This window comes from Myotis daubentonii, chromosome 2, assembly GCF_963259705.1.
Source record: "Myotis daubentonii chromosome 2, mMyoDau2.1, whole genome shotgun sequence".
In the NCBI taxonomy this organism is placed as follows: Eukaryota; Metazoa; Chordata; class Mammalia; order Chiroptera; family Vespertilionidae; genus Myotis; species Myotis daubentonii.
The window spans coordinates 98812110-98832075 of record NC_081841.1 but is presented as its reverse complement, the minus strand read 5'-3'; the positions used below and the strand labels follow the sequence as shown (position 1 = coordinate 98832075).

At 47.8% G+C, this 19966-nt stretch overlaps 1 protein-coding gene across 3 annotated transcripts in view; it reads left to right on the top strand.

Moving 5' to 3' along the window:
• The first annotated feature begins 7536 nt into the window (after positions 1-7536).
• CACNA2D4 (calcium voltage-gated channel auxiliary subunit alpha2delta 4) overlaps positions 7537-19966 on the top strand; it is a 111673-nt gene continuing 99243 nt past the window's right edge. For all 3 annotated transcript variants that reach the window (XR_009451287.1, XM_059683963.1, XM_059683962.1), the window contains exons 1-6: positions 7537-7925; positions 10466-10547; positions 12285-12401; positions 15327-15386; positions 16930-17092; positions 17433-17564. Coding sequence is in view for 2 of the 3 variants with exons in the window: in XM_059683963.1 (XP_059539946.1) it covers positions 7813-7925; positions 10466-10547; positions 12285-12401; positions 15327-15386; positions 16930-17092; positions 17433-17564 (667 nt within the window). In the remaining variant the exon portion in view is untranslated. The remainder of the gene's footprint in view (positions 7926-10465; positions 10548-12284; positions 12402-15326; positions 15387-16929; positions 17093-17432; positions 17565-19966) is intronic.

The window sequence follows — 19966 nt, the reverse complement described above, 5'->3', positions numbered from 1 at the left end:
CAAGGGCAGGAGCAGGAGACAGGCAAGGGAGGAGCCAGGCCCTGATCGTGTTGAGCTTTGTGGACTGTGGTAGAAACTTTGGCTTTTACTCTAAGTAAGTTGGGCAGCCACAGTGGGCTTCCAAGCAGAGGAGTGACATGGTCTGACTTACATTTTAGTCTGCACTGTTTTAAGAATGTACTGAAGGCCCTAGCTGGTTTCTCAGTGGTTAGAGCATTGGCTTGTAGATTGAAGGGTCTCAGGTTTGATTCCGGTCAAAAGCATACTTCAGTTGCAGGCTCAATTCCCAGTCAAGGTGGGGGGCGGGGGGGGGGGGGAGGCAACCAATCGATGTGTCTCTCTCACATCAGTATTTCTCTCTTTGTCTCTCCCCTATCTTTCTACTCTCTCTAAAAATCAATGGAAAAATATCCTTCAGTGAGGATTAACAACAACAAAAAGAAAGACTGAAGAGAGGCAAGAGCAGAGGCAGGGAGGCCAGCTGTGAGACAGAGGTCCGGCAGGAAATAAGTGGGACATTAAAGAAAAGTTTCTTTTCGAGAGATTAAAACTGGCGGCAGAGTAAAATTGGAAGCAAGATTGTTTTTCTGTTTGGTAGGAGTTTCAAATATTTGTAGGGGGCAGTGGGAGTAGAAGATATTGAACTAAAAGAATCATCTGAGTCTGGCAGGCCTTGCTCAGTGGTTGGATTCCCAGTCAGGGCACATGCCTGGGTTGTGGGCTCAATCCCAGTGAGGGGGCGTGCAGGAGGCAGCCAATCAATGTTTCTCTCCCATTATTGATATTTCTATGTCTTCCTCTCTCTCCCTTCCTCTCTAAAATCAATATATATATATATTTTAAGAGTCTACAGGTTCATAGATACTAGGTAATGAGAAAATAAGAAGGATTTAGGCCAGAGCAGTACCATGATCATACAGGTTACATTACATCATCTGGCTGTTAATGGCAGAAAGAATAATTTCTTCTGTTGTTTACCTCACAGTTGGAGCAATTGACATTATGTCTATAACATATTTGATTGAATATCTGCACTTCTTGTCAACACTGTAAGAACCCATCTGTGGGAGCATAATGATGAACAGAACATTGTTTCGACCTCAACAAGTAACACTGTTGTGGGAGAAGTTGACTTAACTGTAAAAATTGAGAAAGGAGAAAGTAAGTTCTAAATACTAATAGATGGTGAGTTCAATGGAAAGAATAATTAATTTGAATGACATGATCTGGGAAAACTCCACGTAAAAAGTGGCATTTTAACTGGTCCTTGAAAGATATGTAGAGTCTGAAGGGCAAGTAAAATGAGGGGAAAACCATTCCAAGTTGTAGGTACAGTATAAAGAGACGTCTCCAAAGCCATGAGTGCGTGTATGAGTTCCATGTTATTTTATGAGACAGTCAGGTGTAGCTACAGGAGGCAGAACTGGAGAGGCTAGGAAACAAAGTTTATTATACTCACAGGTCCTAGAAACAGGAGGCACAGCCCACCACACAGGGCCACATGGGGAAGCCTCTCGGTGGTCCGGAGGGAGAGAACAGGAGCAGGGGAAAACCAAGACTAAAGCCTTTTGCTGGGGTTTCTGCCCCCTAGGACTATCTCCTTTGAATCATTTCAGCAGGATATTAACTGTAGGGGTGTCCCCTAGCTGCCTGACCCACCCTGATAGGAGTAAGGCAGAGGAATATTGCTTCCTGGTGTACACAGATCAGATAGTGGAGGGATGGCTCAGGATAGTTAGTTTGCATATGAAGGCATGTTTCTGGTTGGGTCCTTTGTTTCCTCTAAGAATTGGCAAGCCCAGGGAGGTGCAGTCTGTCCCCAATTAGAAGATTGTCAAGGTGTCAAAACATTGTAAAATATAGGAGATTAAAAATGGCAGCGGACTAAGTGGATGCTGCACAGACTAAACTAGAATTACAACTGAAATACAGAAAAACGGCCTGAATAATCAACAGAAGACTCGCTGGAGAGAACCCTCATAACCGAGGATGGAAAGTGGAGACCACATAGAGCAGTGGTTCTCAACCTTCCTAGTGCCGCGACTCTTTAATACAGTTCCTCATGTTGTGGTGACCCCCAGCCATAAAATTATTTTCGTTGCTACTTCAAAACTGTAATTTTGCTACTGTTATGAATCATAATGTAAATATCTGATATGCAGGATGTATTTAGGCGACCCCTGTGAAAGGGTCGTTCGACCCCCAAAGGGGTCGCTACCACAGGTTGAGAACCGCTGACATAGAGTGGTAAGAGTGGCAAAGGCTGGAAAGGACTGGCCAGGCTCCCACAGACAGCAACTAAAGTTCCAGATATCTCAGCTGTGGGGGTTCCCACTGAGAACTCTGGGGTCTAATCCCCAACCTGGGCCCCCAAGCAGAGAGCACCAGAACGGAGAAGGGTACTCACATAACATCTGGCTGTGAAAAGCAGCAGGGTACTAGGTCTAGAGGCTCAGTGTCACGGCTTTAGCACAAGTGACTCCATTTTGTTCCTGTGGTTTTTTTCTTGAACAAGACCTATCAAGGTATGGCACCCTACAAATGTGCCCTAACCATTGTACAGAGAAAAATGCCTTTTAAGTAACTCTAAAATATATGTATTTTATGCTATACTTGCTATGTATGCATTCTTGGCTCTACTAATTGTAGCATGTTAAGACTAGCCCCTCTTACTGCTGTACTGTGAAATGCTACATTGCCCAATTAATTTATTAAATCTAGTAGTTTTTTGGTGGAGTCTTTAGAGTTTTCTATGTACAATATCACGCCACCTGTGAATAATGAAAATTTTACTTCCTCCTTTCCAATTTGTCTGATTGCTGTGGATAGGACTTCCAGCACTATGTTGAATAAGAGTGGTGAAAGCAGACATCCCTGTCTTGTTCCTGCTCTTAGGAGAAATGGTTTTAGTTTTTGCCCATTGAGTATGATGTTGGCTGTAGGTTTTTCACATATGGCCTTTATCATGTTGAAATATTCCCCCTCTATTCCCACTTTGCTGAGAGTTTATATCAAAAATGGCTGTTGGATTTTTTCAAATGCTTTTTCTGCATCCATTGATATGGTCATGTGATTTTTATCTTTCAATTTATGTGATGTATCATGTTTATTGATTTGTGAATATTGTACCAGCCTTGCATCCCTGGAATAAATCCCACTTGGTCACGGTGTATGATCTTTTTGATATATTGCCGCATCTGATTTGCTCATATTTTGTTGAGGATTTTAGCATCTATGTTCATCAGGGATATTGGCCTGTTATTCTCTTTCTTTGTAGTATCTTTATCTGGTTTTGGGATTAGGCTAATGCTGGCCTCATAAAAAGAGCTTGGAAGTGTTCCTTCTTTTGGATTTTTTGGAATAGTTTGAGGAGTATAGGTGTTAGTTCTTTGAATGGTTCATAAGACTCCCCCTGAAGCCGTCCAGACCAGGGCTTTTGTGTGCTGGGAGTTTTTTTTATTACTGCTTCTATTTCATCAGTTGTTATTGGCCTATTCTGATTCTTCTTGATTCAGTTTTGGGAGATTGTATTTTTCTAGGAATTTGTCCATTTCATCCACATTATCCAGCTTGTTGGTATATAGTTGTTCATAGTATTTCCTTACAATCCTTTGTATTTCTGTGGTGTCAGTGGTTCTTCTCCACTTTCATTTTTTATTTTATTTATTTGGGTTCTCTCTCTGTTTCTTGATGAGTCTGGCTAATGGTTCATTCATGTTGTTTATCCTTTCAAAGAACCAGCTCTTGGATTTACTTATTTATTTATTTATCTCTATGTCATTATTTCTGCTCTAATCTTTATTATTTCCTTCCTTCTAGTTCAGTGGTTCTCAACCTTCCTAATGCCACGACCCTTTAATACAGTTCCTCATGTTGTGGTGACCCCCAACCATAAAATTATTTTCGTTGCTACGTCATAACTGTAATTTTGCTACTGTTATGAATTGTAATGTAATTATATATGTGTTTTCTGATGGTCTTAGGCAACCCTTGTGAAAGGGTCGTTCGACCCCCAAAGGGGTCGCAACCCACAGGTTGAGAACCGCTGTTCTAGTTACTCTGGGTTTTTCCAGTTGTTCTCTTTCTAGTTTTTTAAGTTGTAAGGTTAAATAGTTTATTGTTGATTTTTCTTGTTTTTTGAGGTATGCCTGTAGTGCTATGAACTTCCCTCTCAGGACTGCTTTTGCTGTGTTGTAGAGATTTAGGGTTGTTGTGTATTCATTTTAATTTGTTCCCAGGAAGTTTTTGATTTCTTCTTGATCTCATTGGTAACCCATTCATTGTTTAATAACATGCTACTTAGTCTCCATGTGTTTGAATGTTTTGGGGTGTTTTTACTGGAGTTGATTTAGAATTTCATTCCACTGTGATCTGAGAAGGTGCTTGATATGATTTCAATCTTTTTGAACTTGTAGAGACTTGTTTTGTGTCCTAACATGTGATCTATCTTTGTGAATCATCCATGTGCACTTGAGAAGTATATTCTACAGCTTTGTGGTGAAATGTTCTATAAATGTCAATTAAATCCATCTGATCCAGTGTGTCCTTTAGAGTCATTGTTTCCTTGGTAAGTTTTGTCTGGAAGATCTATCCAGGGAAGTCAGCATGGTTTTAAAGTCCCCTACTATGACTATGTTGTTGTCTATCTGTTTCTTAAATCCTCTAGAATATATAAAGCCGTGACACTGAGCCTAGACTTAGTACCTGACCTAAGTACAGTTTCCACCTTCTCCAGGAACGTAATCTTAGTCAGGAACTTTCTGGTCTGTGCCAATGAGATAGATGCCACTCTGTGAGCCCTCTCCATCCCCCAAAGGAAGCTAAGGTAACCTGCCTGATGAGACGCCCGCCTACCCCTGAAACCTTGCCAGAAACAATCCTTTCTTCTCATTCACTAATAACGTTCTTGTCCCATCCAGTTTCTGCCTATAAAAACCTTCCATTCTGTACAACTCCCGGAGATGGGATGCTGCCCAATTCATGAATCATTTAATAAAACCTATTAGATCTTCAAATTTACTTGATTGAATTTTCGTTCTTTAACAGTCTTTGAAAAGACATAGTATTGCTTTCCTCACCAATATGACATCAGCATTTTTCTTTACAAGAACTTTGAGGGCTTCCCAAGCAGATCTAAGGGGCTGGAGGGGTGGGGGAGGCGTGAAGGGGGACCCAGGCCACCACTGTGTTTGTGAAATGACTACAGTGAGCATGTAGAGCTTCCTAGGCAGCTCCTGTGCTCAGCACATTAGGGTAAGTCAGTGACTTCGACGAGCAGGCGCTACAACGAGGCACAGGGGCCAGGTTCTGCAGGGTCGGGAGCTTGCATTATTTGGAGGCAATCATCTATAAAAGAAAAAGAATACAAGTTACAAATACAAAAATAGATATAAATGAGAATGTTTAGAATGAAAAAAACACTCTAAAATACAAATTTTAAGAAGATAAATACCACAAAAATCACAAAACCTAGAAAATTACATATTCTTATTAATTGCCTCGCACAGCTCTACAATACTTTTTCTAAATTTGGTATGACTTGTAATTCTGAAAAATGTACAAAATCCATCTGAAATGGAGGCAACCGTAGGAAGAATTCAAACACACTTAAAAACCCCGCCACGTGTACTGGGCCACCTACTAGTAACTGTGTGACAAGACGCCTCTAGCGCGACAACATGGGCTTCCCCCTGAGTGTGTAGTTCTGTCACCGGCAGGCACACTCGCTCCCTCAGACAGCTCTCTGTGTTGGTGGCAACTGTGCGTGCCATTCTGCTGGAACCAGCAGATTTTGCCGGAACCCGAGGCCCCCGACAGACTAAGAAGCACTCTGTCACATGGGATGCTTTACTGTGACATCGCCTACAGTGCTCATGTGGTACTGTTACCAATTTGGACCCACAAACACAAGAATTTTTATCAAATTCCAGCTTGTGTAATTCCCACTGGGAGAGAAGACAATGTTTGTTATGTTCATCACTACACACATTCACTATCAGCTGCTTTCCTCACAGGAGAGAGCTGTTTAGCCAGCCTTGAGAGAACCAAGTCCTCTCCTGGCAATTTTATATATTTTCACTCTTCTGTTTTTTTAATTTATAGATTTGAGAGAGAGGAGGGAGAATGTGAGAGAAAGAAACATTGATGTATTGCTCCACTCATTTATGCATTCATTGGTTGGTTCTTGTATGTGCCCTGACCGGGGATCAAACCAGCCACCTTGGCATCTCAGACAACGCTCCAACCAACTTAGCTACCCAGTCAGGACCTGGCAATGTTACTTGTTTGATCTTTGGAAGGCTCTTCCCGACTAGCTTCTGGCTCAGTGTATTTCAAACCTTATTTTTCCTCCTCTTCCACGTGCTTCCAGCAGGGGGCACTGTAAGACATTCACACCTGATGAACTCATGCTGCACTTGTGTGTCCTGTTGCAGGGCCAATCAGCATGTGGGTGATAACAGTGTTCCTATCCAGTATGACTGGAGGTAACTTGTCTATGCAAGGAAGTAACTGTGAGCTACATAAGTAAACCCCACTAAGTCCAAATTAAATGCTTCCCCAACTCATCTTCCTCTTAGCTGGATCCCCAAAATGCACACAGCCACCCAACTGAGGGGAAATCACACAGGGAAGCGCTGGAATGGAAAGAGACAGAGGTCTTAACCCGCTGTGGTCAATGTTCCTTTTGCGTAGACCAGTGGTTCTCAACCTTGGCTGCACATGAGAATCACCTGGGAATTTTTTTAAATCCTGATTTCTGGGCCTCATCCTCCGTAAATTCTGTTTCTTTGTTACTAATGTTGTGGCCCCACCCCATAACAAAGAAACAGAATTTCCGGAGGATGAGGCCCAGAAATCAGGATTTTAAAAAGATTCCCAGGTGATTCTCGTGTGCAGCCAAGGTTGAGAACCACTGGCGTAGACTATGAACATGTTGCTGCGCAGGGAGGGGCCCTGACGCTTCATCAGCTTCTTGGCAAATATGCCCCTAGACTGGAACCAGGAGCAGGTGCCTACGATGTGTGTGTGGGGGGGGGGGGCGGGGGGGCGGGGAGGAGGGTGAAGGGGGTGGAAGGGGTATAGGATGCTGGCATTGCCTCTGAACCAGCCAAAGGCAGCAGGCCTGGAGCCATGAGCCAGAGTTAGACTCAACCCTGTGCCCAAGCCTCCTTGACCTCACAGCACTGAAAACAGGGAGGGGTGACACTGACCTGCCAGGACCGCTCTGCAGTTTAAAGGGAGGATTGGACAGCTCTTTAAATCAGAGCTCTGGGCAAACGCCAGCTGTTGCCCTGGGCCAGTGTCACAGTGCCCCCCTCCCCTTGGGTCCAGAAGGACGGCCTTTTTAAAGCAGGAGCGTGGGCTCTGACCCCTCATGGAATGGGCAAGCCCTGTCTTCTGAAATCAGAGTAATCCTGCCGAGGTCACTCCTGCCAACATCCCCTCCCCTGCCCCGCCCCCCCTGCCCCGCTGTCAGCCGGGGGATTAGAGGAGAGGCCAGAGGATTAAGGGGTTCATCTGTCACAGCCTCCCTGCCACAGTCAGCCCCTCTCCTGGAAGCCTGCTGGTCGGGCAAGGCGAGGCTCCTCTGTAGCTGTTCTCTGCGGGACAGAGAGAAGCCCCTCTCCCACGAGCATTGCAGACAAGACCAGACTGAAAGCTGGGAACTCCAGGCTTGCCAGGACCCAAAAAAGCAGAAGGCTTGGGGCGTCCCAAGGATCTGGCCAACAGGCAGAGACCATCCTGACCACAGCAGGAGCACAGCCGGGACCTCCCAGGCCCCACCCAGGCCCCGGCCCCACCGGCAGCAGGATGCCCGGCTGCCTGCGGCCCTCGCTGCGGAAGCCTGCAGTCATCCTGTGTCTGCTGCTGTCCAGCACCTCTCTGTCCCCCACGCGGGGGCAGGCCATGATTCCTCTGGAAACGTAAGCATCCAATTCAGCCCCTCCTCCATAAAACCCTTTTCTCTTCCTCCTTTCCTTCCCCCGGGCAGACCTCAATCCTCTGTGCCTCCCAGCTCCGGTCTCCCTCGGCTCGCCCCTGGGGGCCACGCCCCCTTTCTGGCTGTGAAGACCTTTTCTCCACCCTCCTCTCTTCCATTTGGGAGTCCTGCCTGCCCCTCCCCAACCACCTGCCCGTTGTAAGCTGACCTGATGGCCAGGCTTACACTCGTGGGGTGACAATCCGAGTAGGGAGCACCTGCAGGCGCGCTCCTTCCAGGTTTAATGGCTGCCATTAGGGGCCTGGGAGTGGGAGCTGTGCTGATTTACATTACTACGGCTCCCCAAGGATTTGTCAGGAAGTTGTTTTAACTTTCTGGAAGGGTAAGCAGTTCTAAATCAACCGAATGGCTCGTGCAACCAGGAACCAGGTCAAATTGGACTTTGGTGGTCTCAGTCTTCCCTTCCTAGCCTTTCTGCCTCCCTCCAGGCCCCAGCGCTACACCCTGTCATGAAGGCCTGGTGTCAGTCATTTACACTTTGGTATACATTTAAATTACTATGCAACCCCTCTGGGAGTGTGTGTGTTTAGCCTTGGCTCTGGTGTACCTATGAAATACATTTTCAATAAATGAGGGGAGCAAGGTGCTCTCTACACTGCACCTGCCCACTCCCTTGGCGCCTGGTCTCCACCCAGGACCTTGACCCCCTCCTCTTTCCCACCCCAAAGCCCCTCTCTCTCCTATGAAGCCACACCATCCCTCCACTCAGCCCTCAGCCTCCAAAGCTTGCCCCTGCTTCTCCTGCCCTCCCAAATCTGTTCTCACCCAAGCCATCAAAGACCCTCACTGCCCAATCCAGTAGACATTTCTGGACTTCTCTCTTTGGACTCCGGACACTGGCTTCCCCCTTTTCCTTGAGTCTCCATGCCTCAGCTTTCATAACGCTGTGCACACCTGGGCCTCCTTGGGCATCTGTTACCTCTGTCTTTCCCAGGTGCTCCTGCCCCGGAGATTGGTGCTGGTGTTCCCCAGGGTTTGTCAGCCACTCTCTCTCCTTGAGAGAGCCCATCTACGCTCAGAAGTTCCACCGCCATTCATGTACTAATGACTCTTAGCCCTGCCTCTATCTGTTAGGCTCATATATCCATTGCCTGTGGGCAGCTTTTCCTGGACATCATGTGAGGTTTTAAATTCAAGTTTGTGTCTTTCAAGATACAAAGTGATTGGTACTTTCTGGAGCCGAACAATGCACAACCTGCCCAGCATCACTCTGCAACATAGCTCTGCAGCAGAAACCTCCCATTCTGTGTATCACAGGCTACATTCATCACCTTCCGCCCTCCCCCACTTGCTTCCATGATCCTTCTGATATTCATTTTATTTAATAACACCTCATCAGCTCAACCGCCCAAGCTAGAAACCTAGAAGTCACATTTGTCTCCCCAAAGTTCTTCTGTACTCTCGTCCCAAATTCTCCCCAGCTTCTAACACTGAACTCAGATCCCACCTCCCCCAGGAAGCCTTCCCTGACCACCTCGGCCCCTCCCCAAGTCTCACTGGTGTCCCTTCAAACAAGTAGTATGCTATCTGTATATGAAGGGGCGTCCCTCTAATGGAAGGTCTCACAAAGGTGAAGACTGTGATGTGGCTCCAGGACTCTGCACAATGCCCGGGATGCAGGACATGAGTAGATATTGGTTGAGTGGCTGAATACATGCTGATCTCGAAATGAGCATGTGGGCAAACTCCATTTGCTCCACCTGGAGAGGCTCAGACTCAGCCTGTGCCTGCCCCCAGGCCCCTCCAGCCTGTGCAGATGGTGAGATCTCCATATCCTTCTGGGGACGGACAAAAGGTCAGGGTTTCTCCAGAGGCTGCCTGCATCAGGGTCAGGTGTGGCCTCTCCTGCCCTCACTGCCTGGCCCACCCTCTGCAGAAGCAGCTGGGAGCCTTTTCCTCTGCCCCTGCACGGCACGCTCCCGCTGAAGTTTCAGCAGGATGCAGCAGCCTGCAGCGACCTTGAGCAGGGGACACTGGAGGGGAGTGACTCACTGAGAAGCTGCAGCTGTGCCCAGGCAGTTCCTGTGTCTATCCTCAGGGTCCTCCCTGCCTGCCCCGGACCTGTCCACAGCCTCTTCCCCTCCTCTGTTCTCCATTCCCGCCCACAAACCACAGCCCTTAGGGGCCTGAGGTCAGGCTTTGGTTCTGCCTCATTTGCCCCTGCCCCTCATCCTTCAGCCAAGGGCATTCAGCCCGCTCTGGGCCCTCAGTCTCCTGCCCTGCCATATGTGTCCTTCTGGGTGTGTGTCATTGTGTATGTGTTTGCGTGTACATGTGTGTTAGTGTGCGAGTCTCTGCGTATCATGTGCGTCTATGTATTTGTGCATGTGTGCATCAGTGGTGTCTATGCATGTAGACACTTGTTTTGTCTATACACATGTGTGTGCATATGCATCTATGTGTGTGTCTGTGTGTGTGTGTGTGTGTGTGTGTGTATACACATGTACTTTCATGGCCCGGCAGAGTGAAGCTGTGGGCAGACACCTTTGGCAGGAACCTGTATGATACCGTGACCAAACACTCAGGCTCTCTCTTGCTGCAGAAGGTGAGTAACACCTCCCAGGAAGCTCACAGGGCCTGCGTGCGGTCAGCCAGGGAGCCCTGCCAGGGAGCAGAGACCCAGAATCCCTGCATGTTCGGGCTGTGAGGGGCCTTAGCGATCATCTAATCCAATCTTCTCGTCTTCAGACACGGAACACAGAGCAAGTCAGTGGGGTGGCCAGGAGCACAGTGTCAGCTCAGATCCCCGGGGAAGCAGAGGTCAAGATGGAACCTGACAGAGGAGAGGGATTTACTGAGGGAGGAGCTGTGAGGGACAGAGGGGTGTGGGGGCAGAAACAGCAGGCTGGGGGCCAGGCCTGGCTCCTGTGAAAGGGGCGGGGCAGAAGGAGGAGGGGTGAGTCCTGCAGGCACTGCTTGGGCAGCATGAGCGGGCCTGTGGCCTCTGGATCGGCGAGCTCCCGCACCTCTGGTTCTCAGGGCTCCGGCCATGTCTGGGGGCTGCAGACCACAGGGGCCCCAGCACAGGTCTGGGCCGCGCCTGGCTCCTGGGCAGGATGCAGGGCCCGATGAAGAGGATGGGGCACCAGCAAGCCCCACTCCCTTGGTTAATTGCTTTGTGTGCAGATTGACACCTCGCCTGTCCTTTTATGAGATTATAAACAACTACATTTCCCTCTGATATTTATAACTCCCAGAGCAGTTTTAATAATAGCTTGCCGTTCTCTATTATTACCATTTGCTGAGAGCTTTATTTTCAGGGTCTAACTTTCACTACAATTCATGAGGTGACTACGACATTTGCCATTTTCTAAATGATGTTAAAAGCAGCTCTCAGGCTTTTATGCCAGCATGTAGCATGTGACCACCATGCAGCTCCTTCCTGTCTCCCCTTCCCACAGCCCACAGGAGGGAGCAGGCGGAGCCAGGGTGCCCCGCCCCGGTTCAGGGACACCCACAGGCCACTATAACAACAACAACTCAATCCCACTTCCCACTCACTGTCCTACCACACTCCTACTCTGCAAAGCACCATTTCATTCCGTGTTCTCATTTGTGCCCTGTAACCCCAGTGAGAAACATAGAGCAATCCTATGTGACTGGGGTAAAAACATTCCCTAAGTCTATGCAGTCTAGAACATTCTCTAAACTATGCTAATGTCACATCTTGCAGATGAGGAAACTGACTGAGTTACTTGCCTCGGGTCACGTGGTCAATAGGTTGCTGACCTGAGCCTTTAGACATTGCTGACACACGCACACACACCCGTGAAAAGATGGTCTCCCTTGGGCCCAGAGAGTGAATTTGAATCCAGCTCTCTGAACAGTTTGTCAGGCAGTGTCAATACCCATCACTGCTGAGCTTGGTCTGGACAGGATGCACATCGTGGGCATGTGGGGGAGGGGAGGAGAGAAGAACTGATGCTCAGGGCAGCCGCAGTCCACATGAGCCGCCCCAGGGAGGTGGCAGGCATGGCTGTACAGAAGTCTCAGAGACCTGGCAGTGTGACCTTGGTCAAGTTCATTGACCCCTCTGAGCCCCAGTCTCCTCCCTCTTAAGGACATTAACTGAATGTGTCCAGAGCCCCTGGAACAGAGAGGACATGTGATAGGAGGCAACCATTGTCGGTCGTGGGGAGGTTACGTGAGGAGGAGGGGGCCTGTCCTGCCTCCAGATGATTAAGCAGAGCCTCACGGTGTGAATGCGCTGGCCAAGAGGACGGAGGTACCAAACCGCCTGGTGCCGATGCAGGTGTCATCTCTCCCATGTTCTCCTCCACAGAAATACAAGGATGTGGAGCCCAATCTGAGGATCCAGGAGGTGGATGGCTTGGAGCTGGTGAAGAAGTTCTCAGAGGACATGGAGACCATGCTACGCAGGAAAGTCGAGGCTGTGAAGGTGCTCAGGCCCTGTGATCTGGGGGGAGGGGGACTCTGTCCAGCCCGTCACACTGAAATGACCCTCAAAATGATGCCATGGCCCTGCACCCTCTCACCCATATCATCCTTTTCCTACCTCACGAGCATCGGCCCAGCATCCCCAGGAGCCTAAAGGTCCTTGTAAAGGAGGAAACAATGGAAAGCAAGGGGAGAGGGAGGACTGGGATTGGAGCTCTGCCTTAGAGAACAGCGTCCAGTGCAATAGGACCAACCTACAGTGTTGGGGGGACTCTGCATCCTGACGTTATATTCAGTGACTGGTGCAGAGCAGGAGAAAAATGAGGGCTGAGGAGCCACTGGCTGGCTGGCTGGATGGATGGATGGATGGGTGGGTGGATGGGTGGTAATTGGGTGGAGGATGGATGGATGGGTGGATGAATGGATGGATGGGTGGATGGATGGATGGGTGGGTGGGTGGTAATTAGGTGGAGGATGGATGGATGGGTGGATGGATGGATGGATGGATGGATGGATGGATGGGTGGATGGATGGATGGGTGGTAATTGGGTGGAGGATGGATGGATGGATGTGTGGATGGATGGATGGGTGGGTGGGTGGGTGGTAATTGGGTGGAGGATGGATGGATGGATGTGTGGATGGATGGGTGGGTGGGTGGGTGGTAATTGGGTGGAAGATGGTTGGATGGGTGGATGGATGGATGGGTGGGTGGGTGGGTGGTAATTGGGTGGAGGATGGATGGATGGATGTGTGGATGGATGGATGGGTGGGTGGGTGGGTGGTAATTGGGTGGAGGATGGATGGATGGATGTGTGGATGGATGGGTGGGTGGGTGGTAATTGGGTGGAGGATGGATGGATGGATGTGTGGATGGATGGGTGGGTGGGTGGGTGGTAATTGGGTGGAAGATGGTTGGATGGGTGGATGGATGGATGGGTGGTGATAATTCGGCGGAGGATGGATGGGAGCATAGAGGGATGGAGAGCATACAAAGTAAAGTTCCCTGCCTCCCTTTTCTCCTTTTCTCCTTCACTGCACTGCCTCTCATCCTTTCCACTCCTGCCATACAGACCCACCCTTCATGGGTCCCAAGTGCTCTGAGGGCTGCCCAGACAGCATAGTGAGGGCCTCTGCTCAGGTGATCCCACCATGGCATATCCAGCATGCGCCACATCCTCTGTCCGAAGGACCATCTGGGAGGCATCCTGTGTAAAACCGCTGGGAACTTCTTTCCCACGTTACAAGTTGCAGCCTCTTTTCTCCAGGCTTAGGGGCAGGCATCTTAGCATCAGGAACCACTGAGAAGACACTTGGGGCCTGGAGATCCCATCCTGGTGGAAGCAGGGGGCACTGACCCACACAACCAGCACAGCAGTACCACCCACTGCCTTCAGTGCTGGGATGCAGGAGCGCACCACTGCGGGGCTGGTCCCCCTGGGCTCCTTGCGGCTCCAGATGTGCTGTGTCCTTCTCCCAGCTTCAGCCTCGGAAAACCAATCAAACCAGTGCTTGCTCTGCAGACCTTCTCCAAGCACCAGGCCCTGCTCCCTGCTGGGGGTCCCATGGGGAGGACTCAGCCACGGGCCCTTCTATGGGAGTGTCCATGGGGACACTTGCTGCAAAGCAGCGCTACAGTAACCTTGGCCCTGTGGAATTTCTTCATCACACCCTAGGAATTGGGGGTTGGGAGTAGGGAAGTTGGAGACTCTTCTACCCGATTTACAGTTCTATGAAGACCAGAGAGGCCTAGTGCCTGGCCCCGACAAAGCCAGAATAGGAGCTCAGCTCTTCTCCTCTTTCCCCCCCACATTTATTGAGGTTTACTTGACAAAAGCAAAACAAAACAAAACAAAAAAACCTGTGTATATTTATATTCAGCAGCTGAAAGGTGGAAAAACCCAAATGTCCATCAACTGATAAATGGATAAACAAAATAAGAGATATCCATACAATGGAATGTTGTTCAGCCATGAAAAGGGATGACTTTCTGATATGTGTTAAAACACAGATGAATCTTAAAAACATCTCTGTGAAAGACTCCAGGTATAAAAGGCCACATACTGTGATTCCATTTGTGTGAAATATCCAGAATAGGAAAATCCATTGACGGAAAGCAGATTATGGTTGCCAGGAGCCAGGAAAAGGGGAAGGAGTGACTGCTTGGTGGTCACAGGGTTTCCATTTGGGGGTGATGAGAAGTTCCGCAACTAGACAGTGGTTGTTGCACAATATTAGGAATGTACCTAATGCCACTGAATTGCACACTTCAACATGACTAAATGGTAAATACATACATATATACACACACATTTAAACAGGCTATTTAGAGCAGTTTTAGGTTCATAGCAAATTTGTGAAGAAAGTACAGAGAATTCTTATATAACCTCTGCCCCCACCAACATACAGACACCCCAACTATCAGCAGCCCCCACCAGAGTGGTGCATTGGTTACAATAGATGAACCTACACGACACATCATAATCACGCAAAGTCCATAGTTTACATTAGGGTTCACTCTGGTGTTGTACATTCTGTGGGTTTTGACAAATGCACAATGACATGTATCTACCATTATAGACCATGCAGAATAGGCACACGGCCCTAAAACCCTCTATTTTACACCTGTTCATCCCTCCCCCCATCACCAACCCCTGATGACCACTGATCTTTTTACTGTCTCCATTTTTGCCTTTTCCAGACGTCATTGGTTGGACTCATGCAGTAGGTAGCCTTTTCAGACTGGCTTCTTTCACTTGGAAATGTGCACTTATCTTTTGGCTATTGTGCTGCTGTGAACATTTACACACAAGTTGTTGTCTGAGTCCCTGCTTTCAGTTCTCTTTGAGTATATTCTTGGGAGTGGAATTGAGGACTCACTGGTCTCCTTTTGCCCATTCATTCTCCCCTCTGTGTTCCCATCCCTCAGAACCTGGTAGAGGCGACTGAGGAAGCTGACCTGGACCATGAATTCAATGAATCGCTGGTGGTGAGTCCTCCTGCTCCTGGAGCTGCTGCTGAGAGGGTATTATGGCCAATCTCCCGCTCCAGGATGGACAGTGTCCCCTGAGCGCAGGATGGGGACGAGTGGGGGGACCCGGGGGTCCAGCACTACCTTTTAATGTGCTCAGGATTTGTATGATCCTATAATAAGATTCTGAAATGCTCTGGAGTCTTTTGAGAAGGGATTTGTGGGCCAGGTAGGAGAGACAGCTACCAAAACCTGGGGTGGGGGTGCAAAATGGCAATCACTCTTCCACAGGCTTCACCACCCAATGCTGTGTGCTAGCCTCTGCCCAAATGAACTCAAGAAGTCCGCAGACCTTGCCCTGGCCGGTTTGGCACACTGATAGAGCATCGGCCTGGGGACTGAGGGGTCCCAGGTTCGATTCCGGTCAGGGGCATGTACCTTGGTTGCGGGCACATCCCCAGTAGGGGGTGTACAAGAGGCAGCTGGCTGATGCTTCTCTCTCATTGATGTTTCTAACTCTCTATCCCTCTCCCTTCCTCTCTGTAAAAAATCAATAAAATATATTTTTAAAAAAAGAAGTCCACAGACCAAAAATCTCTAGCATATGGCCCACAGTCTGCCCATGCACCTGGTACCATGTTCCCACAGTGCAGAAGGGAAGGGGGTTCAGAAAGCCCCCAGACAGAGTATCCTCAGCACCAGCCCAGGCTGAGGGGGATTTGAGCAGCTGAGGGCATGATGAGGGTGTTTCCAAGCTGAGGGAAAAGAAGTAAAAATACACAAGATTGAGGAAATTGCCAGTGGTCAGCTCTGTATGTCCAGGGGACAGTGAAGCAGAAAGTGACCATGGTAAAGGTAGGACTCTGGCCTTTATTCAGCCCACAAGGCACATATTAAAGTCTTTGACCTGGGGAGGGATGCAGCGGATTTGTGGCAGCACTGCTGTGGCATGGGCAGGACATGGGCAGGACATGAGGGTGCTCTTCAGGTCTGAACCACGTGGTGTGGAGACAGTGGAGAAGAGGGTCTGGTTATGGCTGCAAGGTGGTAATCCAAGTGGATCCAGCGCTGTGTGTAAGAGCACAGAGCAGACTGCTGGCTCCCTGGGGTCACGGGGACACAGGCTGCAGGCTGTTAAAGAGAGAAACCCCACCTCTTGGGGCCCTGCCTGGGCCCCCAGGAGTGTCCGGCACTGAAGAAGCTGGTGGTGCTGACAAGGCTGCCTTTACCTCTCCTGGAATCTGTCTGCTTGACTCTGTCACCATCTCTGGCTGTGTCCACACATGATAAATAAAGTGGAGAACTGAGCAATAATCCAGAAAATCTATGTCAAACCCTACTTGAATCAACCACCTGCTCCAATTATCTGGATATGTGTTTGCCCCAAATCCGAATCCTGTGGGTCATTGCCTGCATCCCCCAGTTGGAGCTTGTGTGGATGCGGTCAGTCCGCTTGAGGTCTCTCACATCTGAGTCCTCTGATTGCACCATTTCTCTTTCTCTCACACTCGGCGGGTCTTTGTCCACCGGTCCCTGTCTGGCCCATTCTCCTCTGTCCTAGTTTGACTATTACAACTCAGTCCTGATCAACGAGAGGGATGCGAGTGGTGAGTACGTGGAGCTGGGGGCTGAGTTTGTCCTGGAGCCCAACGCGCACTTCAGCAACCTGAGGGTGAACACGTCCCTCAGCAGTGTGCAGCTGCCCACCAACGTGTACAACAAAGGTAGTTCCCGCCCCATGGCCCCGCACGGTTGTCGGGGTGGTGCTGGTGGAGGTTAATGATTTGGCCCCATTTTCCTGAGAAGCCCTTCTCCAACCTCCCTGACTCAACGTGGGGAAGCATTTCACAGGAGCCTGGACTGGAGAAAGCTCGGGGCTCCTGGCTTAGAGGGTGTGTGGCTCTCCCAGTGAGATGTAGAGGGAAGTGTGAACTGCATCACTGCCGTGTGTGTGTGTGTGTGTGTGTGTGTGTGTGTGTGTGTGTGTGTTCCCAGGTGAAGAATTGGTCACTGTTGCTCCTGACTGAGTGTCCCTGCAGTTCCTTCTACAATCTCGCCCTTTAGACCCAGATATTTTAAATGGAGTCTACATGTCCGAAGCCTTGAACCCTGTTTTTGTGGAGAACTTCCAGAGAGACCCGACACTGACCTGGCAATATTTTGGCAGCTCAACTGGATTCTTTAGGCTCTACCCAGGTGAGGACATGGGAGGCATCACCCAGACCCGCTCAGCTTCTTCTCTGGAAATAAGGCCCCACGGGTGATGCGGGTGGACACTGGCGCGCAGGCCCCTGGTGAATGGGGTTGGCCTCGACATCCAAGGGAACCTCCAACCCACATTTTGACACTCTTCACGCCATAATATGCACATTTCCAACAAAGAGCTGTTGGATTCATTAATTAAATACTATGGTAACCAGCCAGTCAATGCCCGCATTGAGCGCTTTGCATCTCCCTGTGGAAGATGCAAAGGGGGATAAGACAGTTCTTGACCTTAAGATGTTCACATCTTCATTGGAGAAATGGGGCTTACTCACTTAACATGTTCAACCGCAATGTAGAGATGTCGTGGGTCACTATGTAATCAGTGGCCGACCTGACAGACAACGGGGAAAGTTCCCTTGTCTACCACTAGAAATAGAAAACAAAATCTACCACAACATTTGCAAGAGTTCTGTTTTTTAACTTCCTATTTATAAAAAAATTCACCTCCGAATTTTACTCCAACCTACTTTTATGTTTTAGCACACTGTTCAAAGTCTTAACGTTGCCCTGTTTTCCTGAGACAGATCCTTCAAGTGCTCGAAGACAACTCACAGGTCTCTCAAGTCTTCTCCAGGATAGAATTCCTGTAAATATTCTTGCTACATTAGGTCTTCCCGATAAGTCAATTTGTGTGCAAACAACACAATCCAGTGGCTTCTTTGTAAGCCATCAGTCTTAGTAGAGAGGGTGTTTCTCACACCCTCACCCACATTTATAGGTGCATATCAGCCCTCACGTGGACAATATGGGGTTGGCTATAATCCTTGATCACAGTACTCTATCCCCATGGGTCCTTGTAGGCCCACTGTTATCTATTTTAAATTTTATTTATAACATAATAACGCTGGTATATACATCGCCAACACAAAAATTTAATTACCAGTAATTTCTATTTACATATGTGCTCCTCTATTTTGCCCCCTCTCCCCTCCACTTACCCTCCATTACCCCCCCAAGTAATAGCTATCCTGAATTATGAGCCTATCATTTTATTTGGATTTTTGGCATTCTGTTTGTTTAGTTATTTAGTTTTATCTTATGTTTACACACACACATCTGCTTAAGCAATATATTGTTTTGTTTTGTTTTGTTTTGCTTGTTTTTGATTTCAGTCAAGGGCACGTACCTCACAGGCTCAATTCCCTGCCCTCAGGAGGCAACCAATTGATGTGTCTCTCTCAATGGATGTTTCTCTCTCTCCTTCTCGCCCCCCGCCCCCGCCCTGCCCCCCCAACCCTCAACCCCCCCTCCCCCCCCCCCCCGCTGCCCCACTCTCTCTAAAAATTAATGAGGAAAAAAATCCTTGGGTGAGGATTAACAACAATAATTTCTTAAAAAAACAAAGATATAGGGACTTTATCTTTTTATTATAAATTTCTAATTGAATTACTTTGTAGACAGAGAACATGATATATGTGGTACTGATTTTGTGAAATTAGTTGAGGTTTCATTTAATAGCCTTATGTCACCAAGTTTTATAAATATTCCATGTGTGTTTGAGAAGAATATGTGTGCTCTAATTGTGGCATGAAAAGCTCTGAATATGTCATTAGCTCAAACTTGTTAATTGTATTATTTACATTTTCTGTATCTTTGCTGGTTTTATGTCTACTTGACCTTGGTTAGCCTTTAATACACTTTGTTTTTAGGTCTATTTTGTCTGGTAGTCATAAGAAATACCAATATGCCCTTCATTACTCTGACATATATTTTGTCATCATTTCCTCCAATCTTGTTCTAGTCATATCCCTTGAAAATAGTCTATAGCTTCAAAACTTTTATCCAAGCTGGCAACCTCTTTTACTAGTTGGCAAGTTCAGCACATTTACATTTATTGTATTGATATATTTAAACATGCTTATCTTATTTTTTAGATTATTTTATTTTTAAATGTTCTATTTGTCCCTTCATTTTTTGTTTCCCTTTCTCCTCTTATAACCTTTTTAAATAAGTAACTTTTAAAAAGTCCCCTGTTATTTCTCTTTTTATTTCAGTTTAGAGTTTATTCCTCTGTTTTTATTCTTTCAATAATTACCCCTTACCAGTCATATTTAATAAGATATTAAAATTAAATAATATTTTTACCTTTTCTCAAGTCAAAAAAAGCTTTAGAGCTTCTCCACTTACATATCCTTCTCCCACCCTGATTTCCATTCCCTTGTCATCTAATATATTCTTTTTTATCCCGAGTTAGATACTATTTTGCTATTTGATGCAAACATTGCTTGTTTGGTAAGAGCTACTTGTTTACCCTTTTTTGCCCCCCACTCCTTCACGCACCTCAGGCTGTTCCTCCTTCTTCGGGTGAATCCTCCACCAGTTCCCTTATCATG